Source organism: Chiroxiphia lanceolata, chromosome 9 (assembly GCF_009829145.1).
Source record: "Chiroxiphia lanceolata isolate bChiLan1 chromosome 9, bChiLan1.pri, whole genome shotgun sequence".
Lineage (NCBI taxonomy): Eukaryota > Metazoa > Chordata > Aves > Passeriformes > Pipridae > Chiroxiphia > Chiroxiphia lanceolata.
The window spans coordinates 17,248,295-17,268,076 of record NC_045645.1 but is presented as its reverse complement, the minus strand read 5'-3'; the positions used below and the strand labels follow the sequence as shown (position 1 = coordinate 17,268,076).

General features: G+C 36.4%; 1 protein-coding gene across 4 annotated transcripts in view; it reads right to left on the bottom strand.

Annotated features, from left to right (window-relative positions):
* Positions 1–19,782, bottom strand: part of FNBP1L (formin binding protein 1 like) — a 56,357-nt gene that overhangs the window by 8,264 nt on the left and 28,311 nt on the right. For 3 of the 4 annotated variants that reach the window (XM_032696737.1, XM_032696735.1, XM_032696736.1), the window contains exons 3-10: positions 13,783–13,836; positions 12,125–12,272; positions 11,652–11,714; positions 10,021–10,125; positions 8,718–8,846; positions 6,547–6,693; positions 5,590–5,793; positions 3,128–3,286 (exon numbers count right to left, since the gene is read on the bottom strand). In XM_032696737.1, coding sequence (XP_032552628.1) covers positions 3,128–3,286; positions 5,590–5,793; positions 6,547–6,693; positions 8,718–8,846; positions 10,021–10,125; positions 11,652–11,714; positions 12,125–12,272; positions 13,783–13,836 — 1,009 coding nt within the window. The remainder of the gene's footprint in view (positions 1–3,127; positions 3,287–5,589; positions 5,794–6,546; positions 6,694–8,717; positions 8,847–10,020; positions 10,126–11,651; positions 11,715–12,124; positions 12,273–13,782; positions 13,837–19,782) is intronic. The other variant, XM_032696738.1, reaches the window with a different exon arrangement.

The following is a 19,782-nucleotide window of genomic DNA, read 5'->3' as shown; positions in this document are numbered from 1 at the left end:
GAGCCAACACTGCACAAAATAGCAGAATTTGATGATGATGGACTGATCACTCATATGCAAATAATTTGTTAATCATAGCTCAAAATCCACTACCTTGACTTTTACAAATGTAATTTTTACAATGCATTTACTTTATTATTACAGTAGATCTAGAATAAACAAAGATATTTTTTAAGTTTAGAAGTAATTGATTTTACTTTCTGAAAACAGCATTTGGGTTGTTGTGATCTAAAGATGTTTTAGTCCAGATAAAAATAAAGACATTTAAGATTTTATCCTTCGAAGAAGCAAGTAAAACATGGGGGCCAGGAGTTAATCTTGGGTTTAACATTCACAGCATTTTGAAGACCTCCTGTGCTTTCAATGACTTTGGATAACCCTTTCCAGAGAAACACCAAGCAGTTTAGGAGATTGATATCTCAACCTCACTTATGACTCCCTCAGCACTTGTTAAGGCTGTTGATTGGGGCACACACACAAAATTAGAATTTCCAGCAATGAGGGAAGTAAAGCACCTTCACAAATGATACTTTGGTAGAAAACTGAATACAGTTCAAGGATGCAAAATGGCATAAATAAACTTCCTGTTCCCTTTAAAAAGAGTCTTCCAAGCAAACACTGTTAAGGTTTACATATTGCTGCTGCTGATGCATCCGTTTATGTACCAAATGGCATTGAGCACAGACTGTCATAAGCACTGACACTTTCTGGAACCGCTGAGATTTCAAAGGAGAAGCAGCAGCAGGTAGCAGCAGTACTAATAAAGCAAGTTACAGTTGCTTATACCTTTATTCAATAACCTACTCTACTGCTACTGTTTGCTGCTTTTGCTCTACATCATGATAGAAAAATCTACTGCATGAAGCACAGAACGAAGAAAGACTTGGTTTTATGATCTCCAGGGCCTTGAGAGAAATCTTGTACAGGGCATGTTAAACACAATAACCAGTATTCTTACTGTCTGATATATGCCAACTCATGGACAGAGCTCGGTAGAAGCTCAAGCAAATTAAAAATACATTTTACACTGGCAGATAGTGATAGGACAAAGGGGAATGGTTTTAAACTAAAGACAGATTTAGATAAATGTTAGGAAGAAATTCTTTATTCAGAAGATGATGAGGCACTGGAGCAGGCTGCCCAAGGAAGCTGTGGATGCCCCATCCCTAGAAGTGTTCAAGGCCAGGCTGGATGGGGCTCTGAGCAACCTGGTCTAGGGGAAGGTGTCCCTGCTCACGGCAGGGGGGCTGGAACCAGATGGTATTTGAGGTCCCTTCCAAACCTTTCTATGATTTCATGGTTTGGTAGTTCTGCGTGTCAGTACCACTGGGACATCGTTTTTCAGGGACAAAAATGTAGAAAATAGCATCATGTATGAGCAACTATTAAGCATTTAATCAAGATATATTATAAAGATAAGATTGATCAATGAGAAAAAAAAATCTGTTAGTATTCCAGTATACATTTATGCTGAAAAGACTTAAAAAATATGTGATAATGTGATGTCTGTTAAAATGCTTGCAAGGAAATTCAAAATATATAAAAACTAAATGTTTATGTTGAAGATTTTACAGAGATTATTTAATCTTTTGGCATATTTGAGTTAATTGAGATCTGTACGATACTAGTGATCCTCCCTAATTTTAAATAATACTATCCTATATTAATTTAATTTTACAACATGAACAATGTATTTAAAAAAATCAGAGTTTCATTTTCCATTAGCATTCTGTAGTTGCTAGCAGATGATCTTTTGCTTCAGTAAGAGGTTCTAGAACTACTAGTACTGCAAAGGTAATGATTTGTAAACCAGGAGTCAATACATTTAGTGATCAACAAAACTGAGGTGTAATCAAGACCTGTGCTATCTAATCCAGTTAGCCCCTCACTAAGTACTGAAGAAGAAACATTACCTTCATGACCAGACCAAATTGTAAGTGATTCAGAAGGGGAAAGCAGAAACTGTCCTCCATATATACTTAGAGGACCACAAGAATTTTCTAAATAATGGTTGTGGTAGGAAGGGTATTTCCAAGATATCTGGGGGCCTGAAATTAGATGCCACAACATGACTTAAAGAAAATAAGTTTTAACTGAAATTCGTTCTATTTCAGAATGACAACAAGGGAGCCTCTAAATTATACCCTTGCTGCAATATAACAATGTTGTACCTTGATCTCCACATTACGTCAAGAGTAGTCAACCATTCTTGATGCAAATGAGGCAGCAAGTCAATATTGTTTTGAAACATCAAAATATTATTAATTATATCATCAAATGCATCTAATTATCTCATTATTTGGATCAATAAATATCATCAAACATACATACACTGAGCAGCCTATGCTTTTCTGACATAGCAGGGAAGTGCCAGTACATTTATCACTAGTACTATAAACGTTGCTAGGAAACCATGTAGTATTTCCCATCTACTGACTTCCAAATAAATTCTATTTGCAGAATATGCCACTATAAATTAGTAAATTAATTGGCAAGTCTCAGTAGGAGGCATTTGGTAGTAATTTTTTCAATATTTTTACCCAAAAGAACCTAGGACAAACAAGAACAACTAATTAATCAGAAAATGCATTAAAACTATAATGCTTTAAAAATCAGTATTCCAAAATGTGCTAGCCCCATGTGCTATAGCAATTGATGTACAGAAGAAATTAAAATTCTCCCTTCTTGGTTCACTATCTCATAATCAACTACTACAATTTCAAGTCAAAGTCAGCAAAGAAGACACCTGATCTATCAGATGATTTTTGTGGTGACTATATAGCCAATGATAAATTACTGCAAAAATGTTACATGATGGTAGGAAAACATTTGTGAATGTGAACAACAATGAAGAAAGGTATCAAACACATGCTGAGCACCCTCTTTATAACACCTTTCTTTTAGGCACAAGTCTTTCAATTGTGATAAAGACTATTTCTATTTTATTTTTAATCTGTTGGTAACTTCTGTATAGTATGATAAAAAGTATTCTAGAAGTGACCTTATAGCTGAAGTGTTACTTTTAACCAAGTAAGCCTTATAACGAGGGTGAAGAGCATTAGAAAAGCCACATCACAAACACACTGTTCATAGCCCATCATGCATTTCAACTTATTATTGAACTTACCCCTCTTTTGAGGCTTCTGAAAGAAGGAATTCTGGGCTTCCCTGTTTTTATGTCACTCATGCAATAATGCACTGGTTCAATGGAGAATATGGGATACTGGGACCCATTAGGAGTACTGGATGTGTATAAACTAGTAGGGGTTAGGGGTGGGGATTGTGGCTAATGTGGAAATAAAGAAAGCAATAAATAAGCCAAATGTTCAAAGTGATTTTAAAATGAAAATTCTGTCTTACAAAACTAAAATTTCCATCCAACACAGAAACAGCTTGTAACGTTCCAGACATATTAATACTATAACTGTATTGGGTTTAACAGGGTTTCTGTCATGAGTTAGTCTTCAGAGTTACAGGTTGCTGCAGAGAATGAAGGAACATTCAAAAAAGCTTTAGACTCAACACTGCCACAAGATCCTAACAAGATCCCAAAGTTCCCTGTCTCTTCTCTTAAAGTTCTGCTATTGCCAATTTAGTTACAGTCATGCATTCCTGCTCCATGCTTCCTCCTACATATTGAGGTACCCTTCCAGGTTAGCCAAGACAGAAATATTAGGTATGTCTATGGAGAATGACTAAAACAAGAAGTATTCTCAATCTCTGTAGTCAGGTTGGACTGACACAATTGCTGCATGTCATTCTTAATATCATCATGAGAACTTCCTCCCTTTTCTTCAAATTGCTTCTCTCATTTTTTGTGTCTCAAACCTCTGTTGCTCTTTCCCAGTTCAATTTTTCTGTACTATTTCCACTGCTGTACAAGTCATTCCCTTTCAAAAAGACATTTAAGTCTTTGACAACATCAAAAAATAGGTAAATGCATATCTGGAAGTCAAGACCAGCCATAGTTTCAGCTAAATGAAGGTCCAAGGGCTACCATGAATACTCTAGTTGTAATAAACCAGCTAGTTTTGTATTAGCTAATTTAAGAATATATTTTAAAACCTGTGAATAGTGTTTGGAATTAATTATATATCTTCTGGTAAGTATTTTGCTCCCAGTTGTTGTTTTGTAGAGCACTCCTCCACCCTCCCCAAAAACAGGTGAAAGAAAAGGAACAAAATCTTTCATTTTGTCCAGGTCCTTATGAAGAGATGTGTAGTCTGTATACACATATGTACACCTGTGATTCCATGCAGGTAACAGTAAGGCTGACTCTGAACGCTACATACAAAGTGAACAAACTGGGGAGAAGAAAGAGTAGGGCAAGTCTTGGCAGCTTTCTTCAGCTGTCTTCATACTAAGGGACTTCTTATAACTACAGTAAATGCCAAGATCCAGATTGAAAAGCGATGTAGATTTACAGACTCTCAGAAAGATGTCTTGTGGCCAAACTGGCAATTATGATCTGATTTTAGACTAGGCTGAATCTCACCCACCTCTGCAGACAAATGCAATAAATATGCTCATATATTACTGCATTTAAACTATTATCAATCATTAAATTATATTGCATGAAAAGCAAACAATCAGTTTTCACTTTAACACACAGCTGCAGTTACATAATATACTGAACATGGAATAAAAAAAATCAGCTGTATCCTTCCTTTCTATAAAGATATGCTTTCCTGGAATACTATCAAGTGGAAAATAATTCCTACCAGTAACAGGCTCTAAGAATAGTTTCCTGTAATAAATGACAGAAACTGGCTTAGACCATTAAAATAATCTCATAGAAATTTGTGAGAATCATTAAAATGGCTCACTGATATGCTCCAATACTAAATAAAGACACAGCATAAAATTTAAATATGTATATGCTCCATTATTCATTTTTATATAACTAATGCATGTATTGACAATCTTTTTTGTTGATGCATGAAGGCATCTTGCACAGAAAGTGTTAATTGCAATTCATATCATAAGACAACAAAGGAGTCATTTCTATGCTCTTAATTTTTTCTTGGAATATTTTTACCTATTTCATAGTAATATTTTCTAGGACATTTACCTATGGAGCTTCAATACTAAGTTTTATCAATGAGGTGTCATAAACTTTAATGTTTTCAGACAAATCTCAGAAGTTTTCAAAAGTAGCAGGTATAATAAAAATCTATATAGCACTTCTACATATAAATGTGACATTTAGAAGGGGTTTGCTTTTTATATTATAAAAGAGAGATCTGAAGTCTGGCTGATTCCAAAGCACACTCCCCCTTATTTTTACATTCACAATTAACACCTTTTCTATGCAACTGCAGAAAGTGTTTACAGAATCTTAGAAAGATTTCCCATTACAGTAATAGGAAGCTACTTTTATCAAATGAAATTAAACATTCCCAGACACAAATCAATAGAAGGAACATGGTAAGTATCCAACCCTACTCCAGGTTTCAGATCTCCTTACACATATTTTAAAAGACAGCGGCAGGCAAGGGGAAGGTTATTTTAAAATAAATAAATTTCTGCTTCCATGCACTCTAGATGTTCACATTTTAATTTTCCAAATAATAATTTCTTAATTGTTACCTTTGGTTTCTTTCCAAACAGCCACAGCTTTCCTTTAGCCTTGCCAACTGTAGTTTTTGAATCAATTCTCATTCCTTCCTGCTTTGGTGTACTGATGGTTCCATCAGAGATAGTTCTGTAAATATTCTGACTGTAGTCTTCAAATGGAAAATCTCCAGGAGGTTCAAAACCAGATTTGAAGCAGTCTATCACTAGTTGTGAGTCCTAAACATAGGACATAAGGAGTTTAAAAAGCAAACCCATCAAGAACCAGAGAGAGAAAAAACGGGGAGACAAATTTTTCTTTTAATTGTAGAGATGCAGAGATGGGAAAGTAAGAGCAAGCTCCAAACACGTGCTTTTGGATAGAATGAGTTATGATAACATATGGTTTTTTATCTCAGCAGTGTTCAAAGCACACTCTGCTATTCAGAATCCATATTTCCCAAATACTTCCCAAGGGTTATCACAGATTTAAAACAGGACATGCTTTAGGGACAAACTACTACTCCACTTTTTGATCTTTCAACATTGGCACTGAAATGAAGATAACACTAAGAAACTAGATGTAGTAAGATATAATCAGGAAGAACCCGTATTATAAGGAATAAGAAAGAAGTGCCAACAGCTGCAATCAAACAGGACATGGAATGATACTTTGTTAACTGAACACCCTTTATATGATTTAATGTCACATAAAGGAGAAAATACCAACCACAGTGATATTCTAAGGCATTTCAGGATAACCAAAACGTGTCCAAAATCAGATCACACGAAATCAATAAAACAGGGAGAGAGCAGACACCAAAAGTGGAAGTGATCACTTAAGGTTTGAAGTCACCACACTTCTCAAGCAGGCAAATATATTTGGTAACAGGAATTAAAATGCAAAGGTTAAGTCAGCCTTTCCTCTCTCCACAGCTTCCCTATCAGTTCAGTTGTTCACACACTTTCAAAAAGTTACTCAGTTCTACTTACTCTGTGTTCATCGACTGACTTTGCTGCAAGGATCATCCCTTCTAAACATTTAGAGATTATTGGAATAACTTTGCGCTCAGAGTCAGCAAAGCCTTTGTAACATTCACTAAGTTTGATAGTCCTTCTTTCATCCATTTCTTGAAGTTGCTGCAAGTGCAAAGAAAGATAAAATAAAGCTTTCATTTGCAGATTTTGCCCCCTTGATCCTGATATATGCAGTTAATTGTGGTCACCACACTGTAGTACAGAATTTCCGTGCTTTCCCAGTATTTTTATTTGCTTAACAAAACAGAACTTGAAAGTTCTTTCAGGCATAGATTTACGATGCTCAGAACAGTGGTTACGAAGAGTTTATACTCTTTGATTTCTAAAAATTATATAAAGGACTGGACTTCCTTTTCCTTCTTCTTGAATAAAGTACATGTACAGTGTCTATGGGCAACAAAGTTTAAAGTATTTGCTTCATGCCCAAATGAAAATCACTATGAAGAAATTTTACTGATTTCCACATCTCCTCACTCTCTCCTTCTAGTTCCAAGTAATTTCTCCGGTGATAAATATCTCCATCTTGCTTTTATTTTTATACTTTCCAATAAATACTAATTATTTTAAAAATAGGGAAAATTAAAATTATCTGCAGTTTAGACATGATCTCTGATTTGAAATACAAACCATTTCCTTTAGAAGTGTGCAAGAAAATAAAGAAAAGAATACCATTACATAAGATTTGCAATAAAAGTTTACTGGAACAGAACAAAAAAGAACAAATTCAAGAGAAATATTATTAAGGTCATAGCCCCAGATCTTTCACCTAATTGAAGGTGGAAAAAAAAACCAAAAGAAAACAAAGACCAACAGCACATACAACAATAGGTTGTCAAAAACTGGGGAAGAAGTTGGATCTTTCCTGCAACTACACTAAGGCAGATGTCTCTACCAGTATTCAATTTCATCTCTCAAAAACGAAACAATGACCTCATCATGCTAAACCCCTTTCCCAAGGTTTTCCCACAGAATGTTACCAAATACTTGCAAGGAAATAATAAAAATGTAGTCCCAAGAGAAAGCAGGACTAGGCCTTTTTGCTCTTACTGTAGTGTTCAAAAAACATAAGTACTGTCTTACAAGGATAATGGATTTTAACCCTAGAGAAATAAAGGCAGTAAAGAAAAACTCTGGTCCAAGCTGATCAAACTGTTTCTCCTGGGAGTTGACTGCAATTCTTCTATCAGTGTGTTAATGTCAGATCTACTGTAGTGCTGCTTAACAGTTAAAATATTAGAAATTTCCCCTGTGAATCCCAGACCTTCTATTGAGAATTTTTTTTAAAAAAATATGAACGGACTTCTGCTTCTGGAAAACATCAAGCATACTTAAGTCAATACACCTTCAAATAAAGCCAGTACTTCACTTGCCATTTCCTGACTCCCTGTCTCAGAATCACTTCCCACATCTATTCTCCCACATGGCTGGAGGTACATGCCAACACACTTTTAAACTCTTCTCACCTGATGCCCCCCCAAGTACTTTAGTTTTGCAGTCTCTCTGTTTTTGAAAGACTGTTAAAAAATATCTTAATAATTACATAAAGCATCTCAAGAAATCTCCATTTCAGATTCAAATTATTGATATTTAACTTTTTTTATGTTTTAGAGAGGTCTGTGGATTGCTGGTAATTGATTAAGCAATGACCAGCTGGGGGCTGGGGCCAGGGCTGGCACTTCTGCTCCCAATCCACCCATTTTACATCTGTGCATGAGATACATTAAACCACCGTCACCACGTGCTTTCCTTCATCTCTGCCAGAGGCAAAGCATTTGCACACCCCCCCAAATATCATGACAACTACTGACCAAAACTCGTTAGAGTGATTGTTTCACATGCTTGCTGTCACCTACATGTCTCAAATGTTTATTTTGTCAGACCTCTTCAGCAATATTTAAACAAAGGATCTATAAAATATAAAATCTTACAGAAAATGCAATTGAGCATTTTTGTTACAAATCTAAGCATAAATATGGTAAGCAATAAGTCTCATGATAAAACACCATGTTATATCAAGATCATGCTAATTTCTTGATGAAGTTATCCACTAAAATCCTAAGTTTAAAATTTTAAAATTTACTTCTTATTTAGAAGATCAGACATACTTTATCTGTTAATTATTTTACCTTATAAATCTGAGGAATGACAATGTAGTAGTGTTTGTGCTGTTCCCCATTAAAGTTCTGTAGTTGTGCAGCATATTCATTTTTGTTTTCATCAGCCATATGTGTGCGCAGGTTTAACTGCTGCTTGGCCTAAACAGGAAAGGGTTACCAGGTTAAACATGTCTTGTGCTTTCAATGACACATAGCACTGTTTTATTTTACCAACTATGCAAAAACATTAGTCACGAGTCATCAAAACTGACATCCTTATAACTGGAATAAAAAGAATGTGAGACTTCATATCTACTGACACTCTATCCAATTGTTGCATACAGAGAAAGCAATGATCATTTTAGCTCCCTTAGCCACCCTGCTTAAATGCATATTCTAAAAAACACAGAAGTGACTGAACATATATACTACAAGATACCAAACATCAAAAGGGTTCTTGTTTAAGGAAGACAGTCATCATAACCATCCAGAGGGACCGTCACAAAGTTCAACAAGGCCAAGTACAAGGTCCTGCACCTGGGTCAGGGCAGAGAATGGATTGAGAGTAGCACTGAGGAGAAGGACCTGGGGATCCTTGCAATGAGCACTCACAGCCCAGAAAGCCAACTGTGTTCTGGGCTGCATCAAAAGCAGCGTGACCAGTAGCTCAAGGGAGGTGACTCTACCCCTCTACTCTGGTGAGACCCCGCCTGGAGAGCTCCCAGCACAGGAAGGACATGGACCTGTTGAGGAGAGTCCAGAGAGGGTCATAAAAAAGAACAGAGGGCTGGAGCATCCCTCCTATGAAGACAGTCTGAGAGAGTTGGGATTGTTCAGCCTGGAGAAGAGAAGGCTCTGGGGACACCTTAGAGCCCCTTCCAGTACCTAAAGGGGCTACAAGAGAGCTGGAAAGGGACTTTTTACAAGGGTCCTAGTGATAAGACATGGGGGGATGGCTTCAAACTCCTAGAGGGCACTTTTAAATGAGACATTAGGAAAAAATTCTTTACTATGAGGATGGTGAGGCACTGGAACAGGTTGCCCAGAGAAGCTGTGGATGCCCCATCCCTGGCAGTGTTCGAGGCCAGGTTGGATGGGGGTCTTCAAGATCCCTTCCAAGTCAAACTATTCTGATTCTATCTAAGCAGCATCGTCTCGAGACTAATGAAGCATCCTCCCTTCCCATGCTGTCTTACATTTCACTATAACTTTGATTTTGCACATAATAAGCAGGTATATTTTATACACAATTTTATACACTCCTTGAATGTTGTTCCAGTAGTGATGATAAACATGCAAACAACATATTTTTAATAAAGGCCACTGCTCTTACCTTCTCAACATCAGCCTTTGTCGCATTAGTGTCGTTGTCCAGTCGTTCATAGCTTTGCTGTGCCTTCTCTGCCTCTCTGCATTCTCTCTCAAATTTCTTTTTGCTCTACAAAAGGCACAAATCTACTGCTTCAAAAACCACTTTTCCCATTCAGTTTCATACATTAATTCTGAATTCTAAACATCAAAGCTTCCATCTAAGTATCTTAAATTCACTAAGTACCTTTAAATAAGCACACTGTTATCACAGCAACTAGATCTAAAAAATTTTCAACTTTTCTATTTAGAACTTATTTCCTTGAAGTATCAGCAAGGAAACTGCAATTATGCTACAAAGTACAAAATACACAATAGTCCATTACAAAGAGCCACAGTTTATAATAATCACACAAGTCCACTTTCTAGCCTGACTTCAATAACCTAAATAAAAGTTATGGGGCAGAAAACTTAAACCTGAACCTGTATGAGCAAAATTTTCGAGTTCCTTCTTCAGTGATCAATTTTACTGCAGTAAATTCAACTAAATTATTTTGAAGGTAGTCTGAAGGATATATATACATTACAATCATCATCAATATTCACATCAACTGGCACAGCTGTAAGTAGCACAGACAACAGTATTCAATGTACATGATGCTCAATATATCCGGTTGTTGTCAAGACAACTGCTGTAGGAAAAATGGTTGCAGCTCAAGAATTCAGCATCTCTAGAGACAAACTGCAACAGAGATTGTGCGAGCACTGCTCTCCTGCTTCAGTGCAAAGTCAGGCAAATGAGCTTCACGTGCCCCTTCAGGGCTGTGTGCATGTAAAAGACTGACTTTGCACTCAAGGAAATAAAACTGACTGTTTGAGCTGAACTCTGGGAATTTCTTGCTGAAGGGTGACAGCATCTATAACTTCCACATCTGCCTCTACTCTGATCCTCCAACAATGAATTAAACTCTGACACGACAATGAAGCAAGACTCTGCTCATCTGGGACCACAACAACAAAATAAGAAATTCACCTCTCCAGTCTTGCTTCACAATAATCTGGATCAAAGGTATAATACATTTTTAAGACACAAACCCAGCAGAATACCAGAAGGTATCTTGAATAGACTTGACTGAATTTCTATATTTTCTTATCTTTAAAAGCATTTCTTTCAAGAAAAAGAGGCTTATAATCTGTTCTAGGGACATTCACTTTCTGCATTTCTCTGCTAAAATTCTACCTCCTGAAAGTACAGTTGTCTGTGGTACGCTTGAATAAACCTCATGTAACAAGGCCTCAAGTCAAATATATTGATTTAAGATTTCATCTTCATATAAATACATTGTCATTATTAGCAGCCCAAGGAGAAGCAACCAAAGTCTGTACCCATGTTAAAAATAGATTCCTTTATGCTCGTTACGCTGGATAAAAGCCAAGGTTTCCCTCAAACATGCACACAGAAGCTGTTTACAGGGGATTGTTCTAACCAGGGAACTGTACATACATTGAACTGTATTTTGGATGTTACTAAGTTACTTGGACATTCAGTACTACAGCTAAACATTAAAATCTAAGCAAGACAGTTGACAACACCTCCATTTACACACTATACATCATTTAAGTTCAACAGCAATAAAACCCCAAACACCAACTCACATTATCCATCTGTTTCCAGCACATGTCCAGATACTGCTGAGCCTTTCGCCCTTCCTGAAGATGCTAAAAAAACCACACATAAGTTTAACTTGCCTATCTTTTAGCATTATTACCATTAGTTAGTCCCTGCTCTAGTTGATAGCTGATGATGTGTAGTATCTCCCACAAGTTACTGGTACTCTTTGGAAGACATTACTAATCACATAAACACAGTACCACAGACGAAAATTACACTGGCAAAAAAAAGCTTACTAGTAAGCACTATCTCCCAATATATTAATTTTTAGGTTTAATAACTGTAGTAAACCAGTGTACAAACATATAGAATAACTTTAAATGTGTTTTATAAATGTATTACAATGTATTACAAAACTGATTGCCATGTTCATTAAACTGGGTAAACAAATACATCAATTCATTGAAAAACATACATTCTGACATCCTGTTTATAAATAAAAAAATGTAAAAATTACCATTTTTCTCTCAGTTTTTAGATCATGAGAATATCTCATCAATTCTCCATACACTCTGTGTCCCATTTCTTCTGCAACTACTTCTCGTTGTCCTGCATAGTCATTCAACTCATTCAGGATGTTAAAAAAGGCAATACACGAAGTAAACCTGACAGAAAGCACACACACACAAACATACATACACAAAAGGTCAGAAAATTTTTTTTACACGGACTTCTTTTTGCATAGTCTGTACTCCTGATTAAATTAAAAAAAAAAAATACACATTTTACAACAAACCTTATCTTAATGCTAACTGAGTTATAGCAGAAATACAAGCTGGGAAAGCCTACGTTAAGCCTAGCACGCACTGTATATGTTGCAATGTCTCTTCAAACACATTTTATAAGAATATGGGTTTTTGTGGATGGAAAAGAAAGAAGAAGAATACTACCTGGAAAGCCCTGTAGTATAGTGGTATCTCCTAAGCTGCCAACTGAGAGGCCTGAGCTTGGGAATGGATACATACGTCCCTAGGCTCGGAGGCTGAACTTGCTGCAGAGATGATGTGCTTGGTAGTCTTGAGGGTGGAACATGCCAATCATACCACTCATATGCATCCCGATGGATGTTCTACAGAACAAGTTTGCTATCAGCTCTGGAGACAGCTGCCTGTTTGCCTGCCCACCTCTTGGCTGGAAGTAAGGTGCCACTATGGCTGGCACTGAAAAGGGGGGAAGAGGAGGGGCAAAGGGTAGAAAGTGTGTGTGGAAGGGAAGAAAGGAAAAAAAAAACAGGCACCACATTAAAATATACATCTTTCTCTCTTATAACTGTGGAACACTGCCATCCCCATAGGCTTGGCTCTTGGAAATTTCAAATGCCACCCTTGCACTGGAAATCCTATAGCCTGTGGTCCAGGATCTTTACATAGTTAAAAGAGATAGAAGAAATCCTACCATGAATTCTCAGGCACTCTGCACAGCACGTGTTCTGGCTGCAATCTGAAACTTGCCCACTTTTTTTACTTCCTAAGACTTATCACTAAAGAAAAAAAAGTATTGTCCTTTTCTAAATAAATTTTAAAAATGGCTATGGCCATGGACAACAAAACAAGCACATCTCTGATAAAGAAAGTTGTTTAGCACGAATTGTTCCTCCACCATTAGACATTCACTTATTTGGCCTCCAGAGTCAAAGCAAGTCAGCATTTTAAAAGCTCTTCTTGCCTGAAACATGACAATTTCGTGTGCATTCGAGTCTCAGAATACAGATGCATAGCTACATTTGTATTGCCATAAAAATGCACTGGAAAACACTATTAAACCAAGAAAAAAACCAAAGCCTAAGGACACATAATTGCTTTTCTTTAAAAAAAACCCAAATACTAGACTGTACACAGCATGCTAAACTTCTGCTTTCAAAATTTCAGTTACCTAAAGATTAATTTGGAAGGGAGCAAGTACAACCTGCCATGTTTACTACATTAAAATACTAACAGGCGTAAACAAAAGTTTCATGCTTAAGAATCACTGCAGAACTACAAGAAGTCAAGCAGAATTCTTTTGTTGTCTTAGCCAATTCAATACTTTATCTTAAAAAGAAAAATACATAAAAGGACAGCACACACTGTCAGTCCTTGTTTGTTTATACATAGAACTTGAAATGCACATTTTTACCTGGGTTCCTCATCTTTTGGTGAACGTTTAGGACAGTACTTCTTAACGAGATTCCTATTAAGGAAGAATGAAAAAAAGACGCTATTTTAGAGTGTCTTTTGAGAAGACATGAACATAGAAAACTACATGAACAAATTATTTTTTTTTAATGACTTCTAGGAACAAATCTATTCCCTCTGTCATCTTACAAGCGTCCTTTAGATAACACAAGACAGAAATCCATGGCATTTTCAAAGTTTTAAGTCACTTCAACCTAGAACAATATGAAAATATTTTAAAACCTCTATTGCGCAGTGATTAGACATAAAATAACGAGTTTTTTATTTAACATCATTTGCACACATGCAGAAGCAGCTTGCAGACAAGAACAAAGCAAATGTATGATCACTGTGTAACATACAGACAGTGCACACTGTATGCTGTACCCATGAGCCCAAAACTCCATGTCTGAATTCAGCTTTAAATGCAGATTCAGGTCGATGGTTTTAACCACAGAATCTCCACATCTTCAATAAAGGACATTTCCAGAACAGAGGAGGCAACGTCTCTTTGCAGAAAAAAAGATTTTACAGTTTGCCCTACCACCAGTGTTACAAATATCATGCTTTTAGAGACCAAGCCAATCTCTAAAAGACAATCCATAGGACCAGCACTTAACACAGTATCACAGTCCAATTTCTGATAACACTGATATGAAATAATCTGCTTATCATAAAATGCAGAAAAAAAGAGGAAAAGAGGAGTAAGAGAAGATTCTAGGAGAAAAAAATCTTTCACGTAATGTTGTGTACCTCATCCCACTGCCTCTGTGTAACTTTAGTTGTTACAAACTATGAACTACCTTACCATTAAAACATGGGTGCTAATTTTGCTTTCATCTAAAATAACCTTGTGCAGTTTCTCAAATCCACGTATCTGGAAGTCATCTCTACAATACAAGAGTACACAGTGAGATTATGTCCAGCCATGAAGTATATACCAAAATACGAGCAGGGAGTTGGCGTGGAAATAGCAAGCTCAGACCTTCTGTCTGTTTCCATACCCTCTGAGACTACAACCAAAAAAGCAACTATGATAAGACAAATCCTCTTCATATCAAAATATACTAAGAAACAGAATAAACACTGAATTTTTAAAAATTGTCTACACATTTTATAGTAACTTTCTTACTGATGTTCAAGCAAGAATCTCTTCTCGCTATCACCGGAATCCACTGCCTGTTGTAACATTCTGCTTGGTACTTGGTAGGGATTGAAGGCAGACATTTTGATAGGAAAATGCATAAACCTGAGTAATAGAAAAAAACCCCAATAATATTCATTAAGTAACTTTTCCGTGTTCCATTTTCCCTTACATTTCTGCTTTGCTTCTCAGTGCTTATTAACAAATAGGAAACTCCTAAAATTCACCTTATTATTATTCAGACAGTGAAATGCATAACACACATACAATGCTGTAGCTAAGCAACCACACATGAGCCTTTTCACAGGAAGGTTTTCAGAGTTGTTAAAAATGAGAAAAGTAATGACTTACTGAATCCATATAGTTTAAAGAGAGAGAGAGGTCACAAATAAAGGAGGAAAGGGTCACAAATATAGATCATTTACTGGCATGATAATTTCTGTTCTGCTTTCATTCTTTAATGCAATTGTTTACTATTTCTAGAGAGAAAAGTATTATATAATCCTTTCTCCTACAGTTTCAATAGTCAATTCTGTCTACCTTGGGATCAAAGGAACATGTGGTTTTGAGACACTGCGCGATCAGGATTTAAAGTTCAATAACAGCACAAGATACAATAATCAAAGGCAACAAATATGAAAAGACAAGCAAATGCAGAATTTAAAGATCAAAGAAAAAGCCAGTGTTCGTGTGAACAATTAAGCATAAGTGGCTTTTCCAGGAAGTGAATACCAACACTTAATAAAACCAGAGAAATTCAATTTAAATCTTTGCAGGAGCATAGGTTAACAAGCAGCCAGTGTGAGCGTGGATCTGAAGAGTGAAGCACTATTTCAAAGAGGAGCCAATTGAAACTTTTAAGGGAACGTAACATTCTCTAACATTTTTATCTAAATCCATGCCTAATCCTCAGAATCCCAATATGGATCTGAATTAGTTTATAAGAAAACTGCACAAGTAATTGTGTACCATCAGAACAGAACCAAATCTACAAGATTAATTGCTCTATGCTTCCTTAGAAAAGTGTCGTTGATGACACTTTAATCCCCTTTGGAAGTACAATGTAGACAACTTCTACCACACTCTGTCTCTTACAGTCATCTGAAGGCAGATTTCATATAAGACTTAACCCCATGCAATTGTGTTGCCCCCGTAGTTTTATCAACACTTTTTCTTGGTCTCAGGTCAACACCAGTGAGACAGGAACCTGATTTTTAAGAGAAGTACCATCTCAGTCACATAGGCAGAAGTTTCAAAAAGCACTCCAGTTATTAACTTAAAATTACTTATAGTCATGTACATAAAATGTCCCCACAAAATTTAACAGATGTGTGCAAAAATTGTGTTTATCAACTCAAAACTTTGTTTTCTTCCATCAATTAATACAGAATGCAAAGAACAGGAGCAGCATCATCAGAACTATACAATTTCTATTAAGGCAGCGGTTCCGGTACTGTGGTATCTGCTTACACTAAACCTCTACAGCTTCTATATTATACAACAAATGAGCTTGGGAACAAACTTTTTTTGCTTTCACAAGTTACTAAAATTGCACTGAGTACTTAAAGGCATTTCATATTTATATGTAAAGTAATAGTTTCAATACGGTTCTGATGACTTTGGTGATTAAGCATCAGTATTATGAACTGGGTGAAAACAATGACAACTGTATTTAGTAACATCTCATCAGAAGCAGCTTTAACTGAAGCAATGAATCTTAAAAAATTGTAACCTGGAATTCGAGTTTACAAAACTGAATATTCTTGGAACCATTGAGAACTCCTACGTGTAGGCTTGCAGAAACATCACTATAAAAAACCTGGCACAACCATATTTAGATAAGCAACAGTGTAAACTCTCAGCTCCAATCAAAGGAAGAGAGATTTGAGAAATTATCACAATGATAATCTGTATTCCCAACTTTATATTCGAGCTTACACCCATTTTAAATAATGTTTCCAGGATTCTGCATATAAAAATGTGGAAACTACGTCTCAATTTGACTAGACATATGCATATATTAATACCATATTTTGAAAAAACACCACTTATACACAATAGTATGCAGGAGGAACATGAAAAACAATTTTCTCAGAGTAAGTAGACACCTCCAGAGATCACAATGTACAATTTTAATGGACAACAAACAGCTCAAGAACAATCATCGCTATTTGCTTTAAACTGACAGTGGAGAAGCTGACCACAGTCAGAAATTTTATTCTGCATGGTAGTTTCATCTACAAGTGCAGGTATAACTTGTATTACTGCCTAACATCACAGAAAGAGCTCCTCTGTCTGCTCGAGTGTCTTAATGCTTCAGACAGGACAAAAAGGGAGTGAACCTTCAGAATTGTTTTGTGTGTGATGATGTGGAAGTAAACAAAGCAGACCTTCGCCTCGCCCATTTTAAGAAACAATGCTGATCAAAAACAGCATCTGAGAATTCAATTTAAAACTTCAGCCAAGAGCCCAGTAATTTGGCACATACTAAATCTAAATTCTTCCAATCAGAAAATATAAACAAAGTAAACAATCATATCATTAAAATGAAATGTGTTAATCTACAGTGTACACTGCAATATGTCTGTCCTGATTCACATCCCTGTAACTCAATAACAGCCTATAATAACCTTTGCAATCCTTGGGGTAACATAATACATTAGTTGAGACCTATGCTACAAAAAACTTTGATCTAACTTAAAGGAGAATTCAAAGAAAATTAAATTAAAGTTGCCTTTTTGCAGAACGAAGTACATTGCAAAGACAAGATAAGCCCTCTAGACAGAAGATTTCAATTTTTCTCTTTTCAGTATCAAAGAAGAATAGCAAGGAATTACTTGTAAACTAAAAACAGCATTTGGACATGATTCTTACCAGCTATCATTTCTGGAATTACTCAGCAAATATAAACTGCAATAACTGCATACAGTAAGAATATAGTGAGTTCACTCAAACAGTTCCTCCTATGCTGTACATGCATCACTTGTCATCTCCTAGAAGACTTGGAACAGCTGTTGCACCTGGGAAAGCCTCATCACTAAGTTGTGACAGTATAAAGAAAAAAAAAGTTTTCAAAATGCAAGGGTATAAGCAAAGTGAATATGAATTTCTGCCAGGACACAGACTGAAAACCGTTATGAAAAATTCACTCAAGTTTTCATCATTGGATTTAAGTCTATAAGAATAAGCTCCATCAATGACCTCAACAGAATGTTCACGGTCCACACTGAACCCAAGAGACAGAAAACAACACCAGCATACATCACTAGCACTATTTTCCTGATTAAACTTGTTTTTTCTTGGTCTCCCACCCAAGTACTAAGAGAGCCACAGAACTACCAAGAGGTGATCACTCACCATACTGTTTAAAAATCTACTAAACAAGGGCATAATTAAATTCAGTTATAAAGTTCATTACGAAAAGATTCTCAACACTTAGTTTTTCAGATTATATTTCATTACAAAAGGAAAAAACAGTGATCTACTAGAAATTTCCATCTGAGATATTAATATCTATCTCACAGGCCATCTGCTGCCAGCATTAAAGTTCACCAGAACCACAGTCCGTCCCACATCAGAACTTCCCAGGAGCTAGCTGCAGAATGGCTGATCCTTCTGGTAAAAATGTTGCTTGATCTCAACCTACCCTGGGCCTCACGACTGTTTTACATGGTTAAAAATGGTGAACGCCCTCAAGGGCAACGATGGCTGAAATCAACTTGTTATCACAAGACAGTTCACTATGAAACAATCAAGTCTCCCCCAAAGAATATACAGAGAAGAGCAGCTTCATGAACTGGTCTACTGGCAGAAAATCAGTCACCCTGTGTGCTGTCCAGACCCTCGTTGGCAGCAGGCAGGAAGTGCATGCATGCACTGTACAACGTGTGTGCAGCAAGACCTGTGCTTCCCAAAACTGTCATACTTACTGCACATAGACAGTCAGTCCAGCCATCTGCCAGAAGGGATACTCGACAAAGCTCTTTCATTTTTGAAAGACACTTCAAGAAAAATCAAAAATTTTACCCCGAGTAAAATGCCGAACAGAGAAAATTTCCCATTTTTAGTCAAATCCTGAAGTAATAATGAGGTGTTTCATTTTGCTAGTTGTGGAATGAACCTTTAAATACAATTAAGCAAAAGGTATTTGCTCATACTATTTAATGACGAGATGTCAATAGATCTGTGCAAATAAAATGTTTCTATTTTTAAACAGACAACTGAAAACAAATCAAAACTGGGTTGTTAACTGTGCTGTGCACGCTTCCAAATTTTCTTTACCTCCTGAACTACTTCTACACCAACTTAGGAAATGTGCTATTTATTTTCTTCCTTTTAAGGAAAATATTCCTTCAGTAAGGTAATGGGTTATTATGTTAAGTGAATATACACAACTGGATCAAAAGAAACTGATAAAGAAATCAAAAAGATTACAAGCAGCCTCATGAACATCCATACCCTCAGCTGTTAACCTCATTACTGTATTTATGAGGAAGGATTTCTCAACTCTCTATCTGGTGACAATCTAGTTTGTCAATGATGAGATGATGGAAGAAACCACAGGAGAGAAGCTGCTATCAGTTTCAGTCTGACAAGGGCTAGGCAGCAGCTTCAGCTGAATCCCCACGGGAATTCAAGACAGCAAAGCTTACAGTGAAGGCAAAGATTATGGTGAAGACCAAGTTCACAGGAGCATCTTAAGCTTAAATTTTGTTCTTCAAGCACTGAGTGCACCTTACGGTAAAAATCAATCCTACTTTATTCTGAAGAATGTGCTTCTCTGCCATTTCACTGCTGCTACTCCTCTCCTTGTATGAT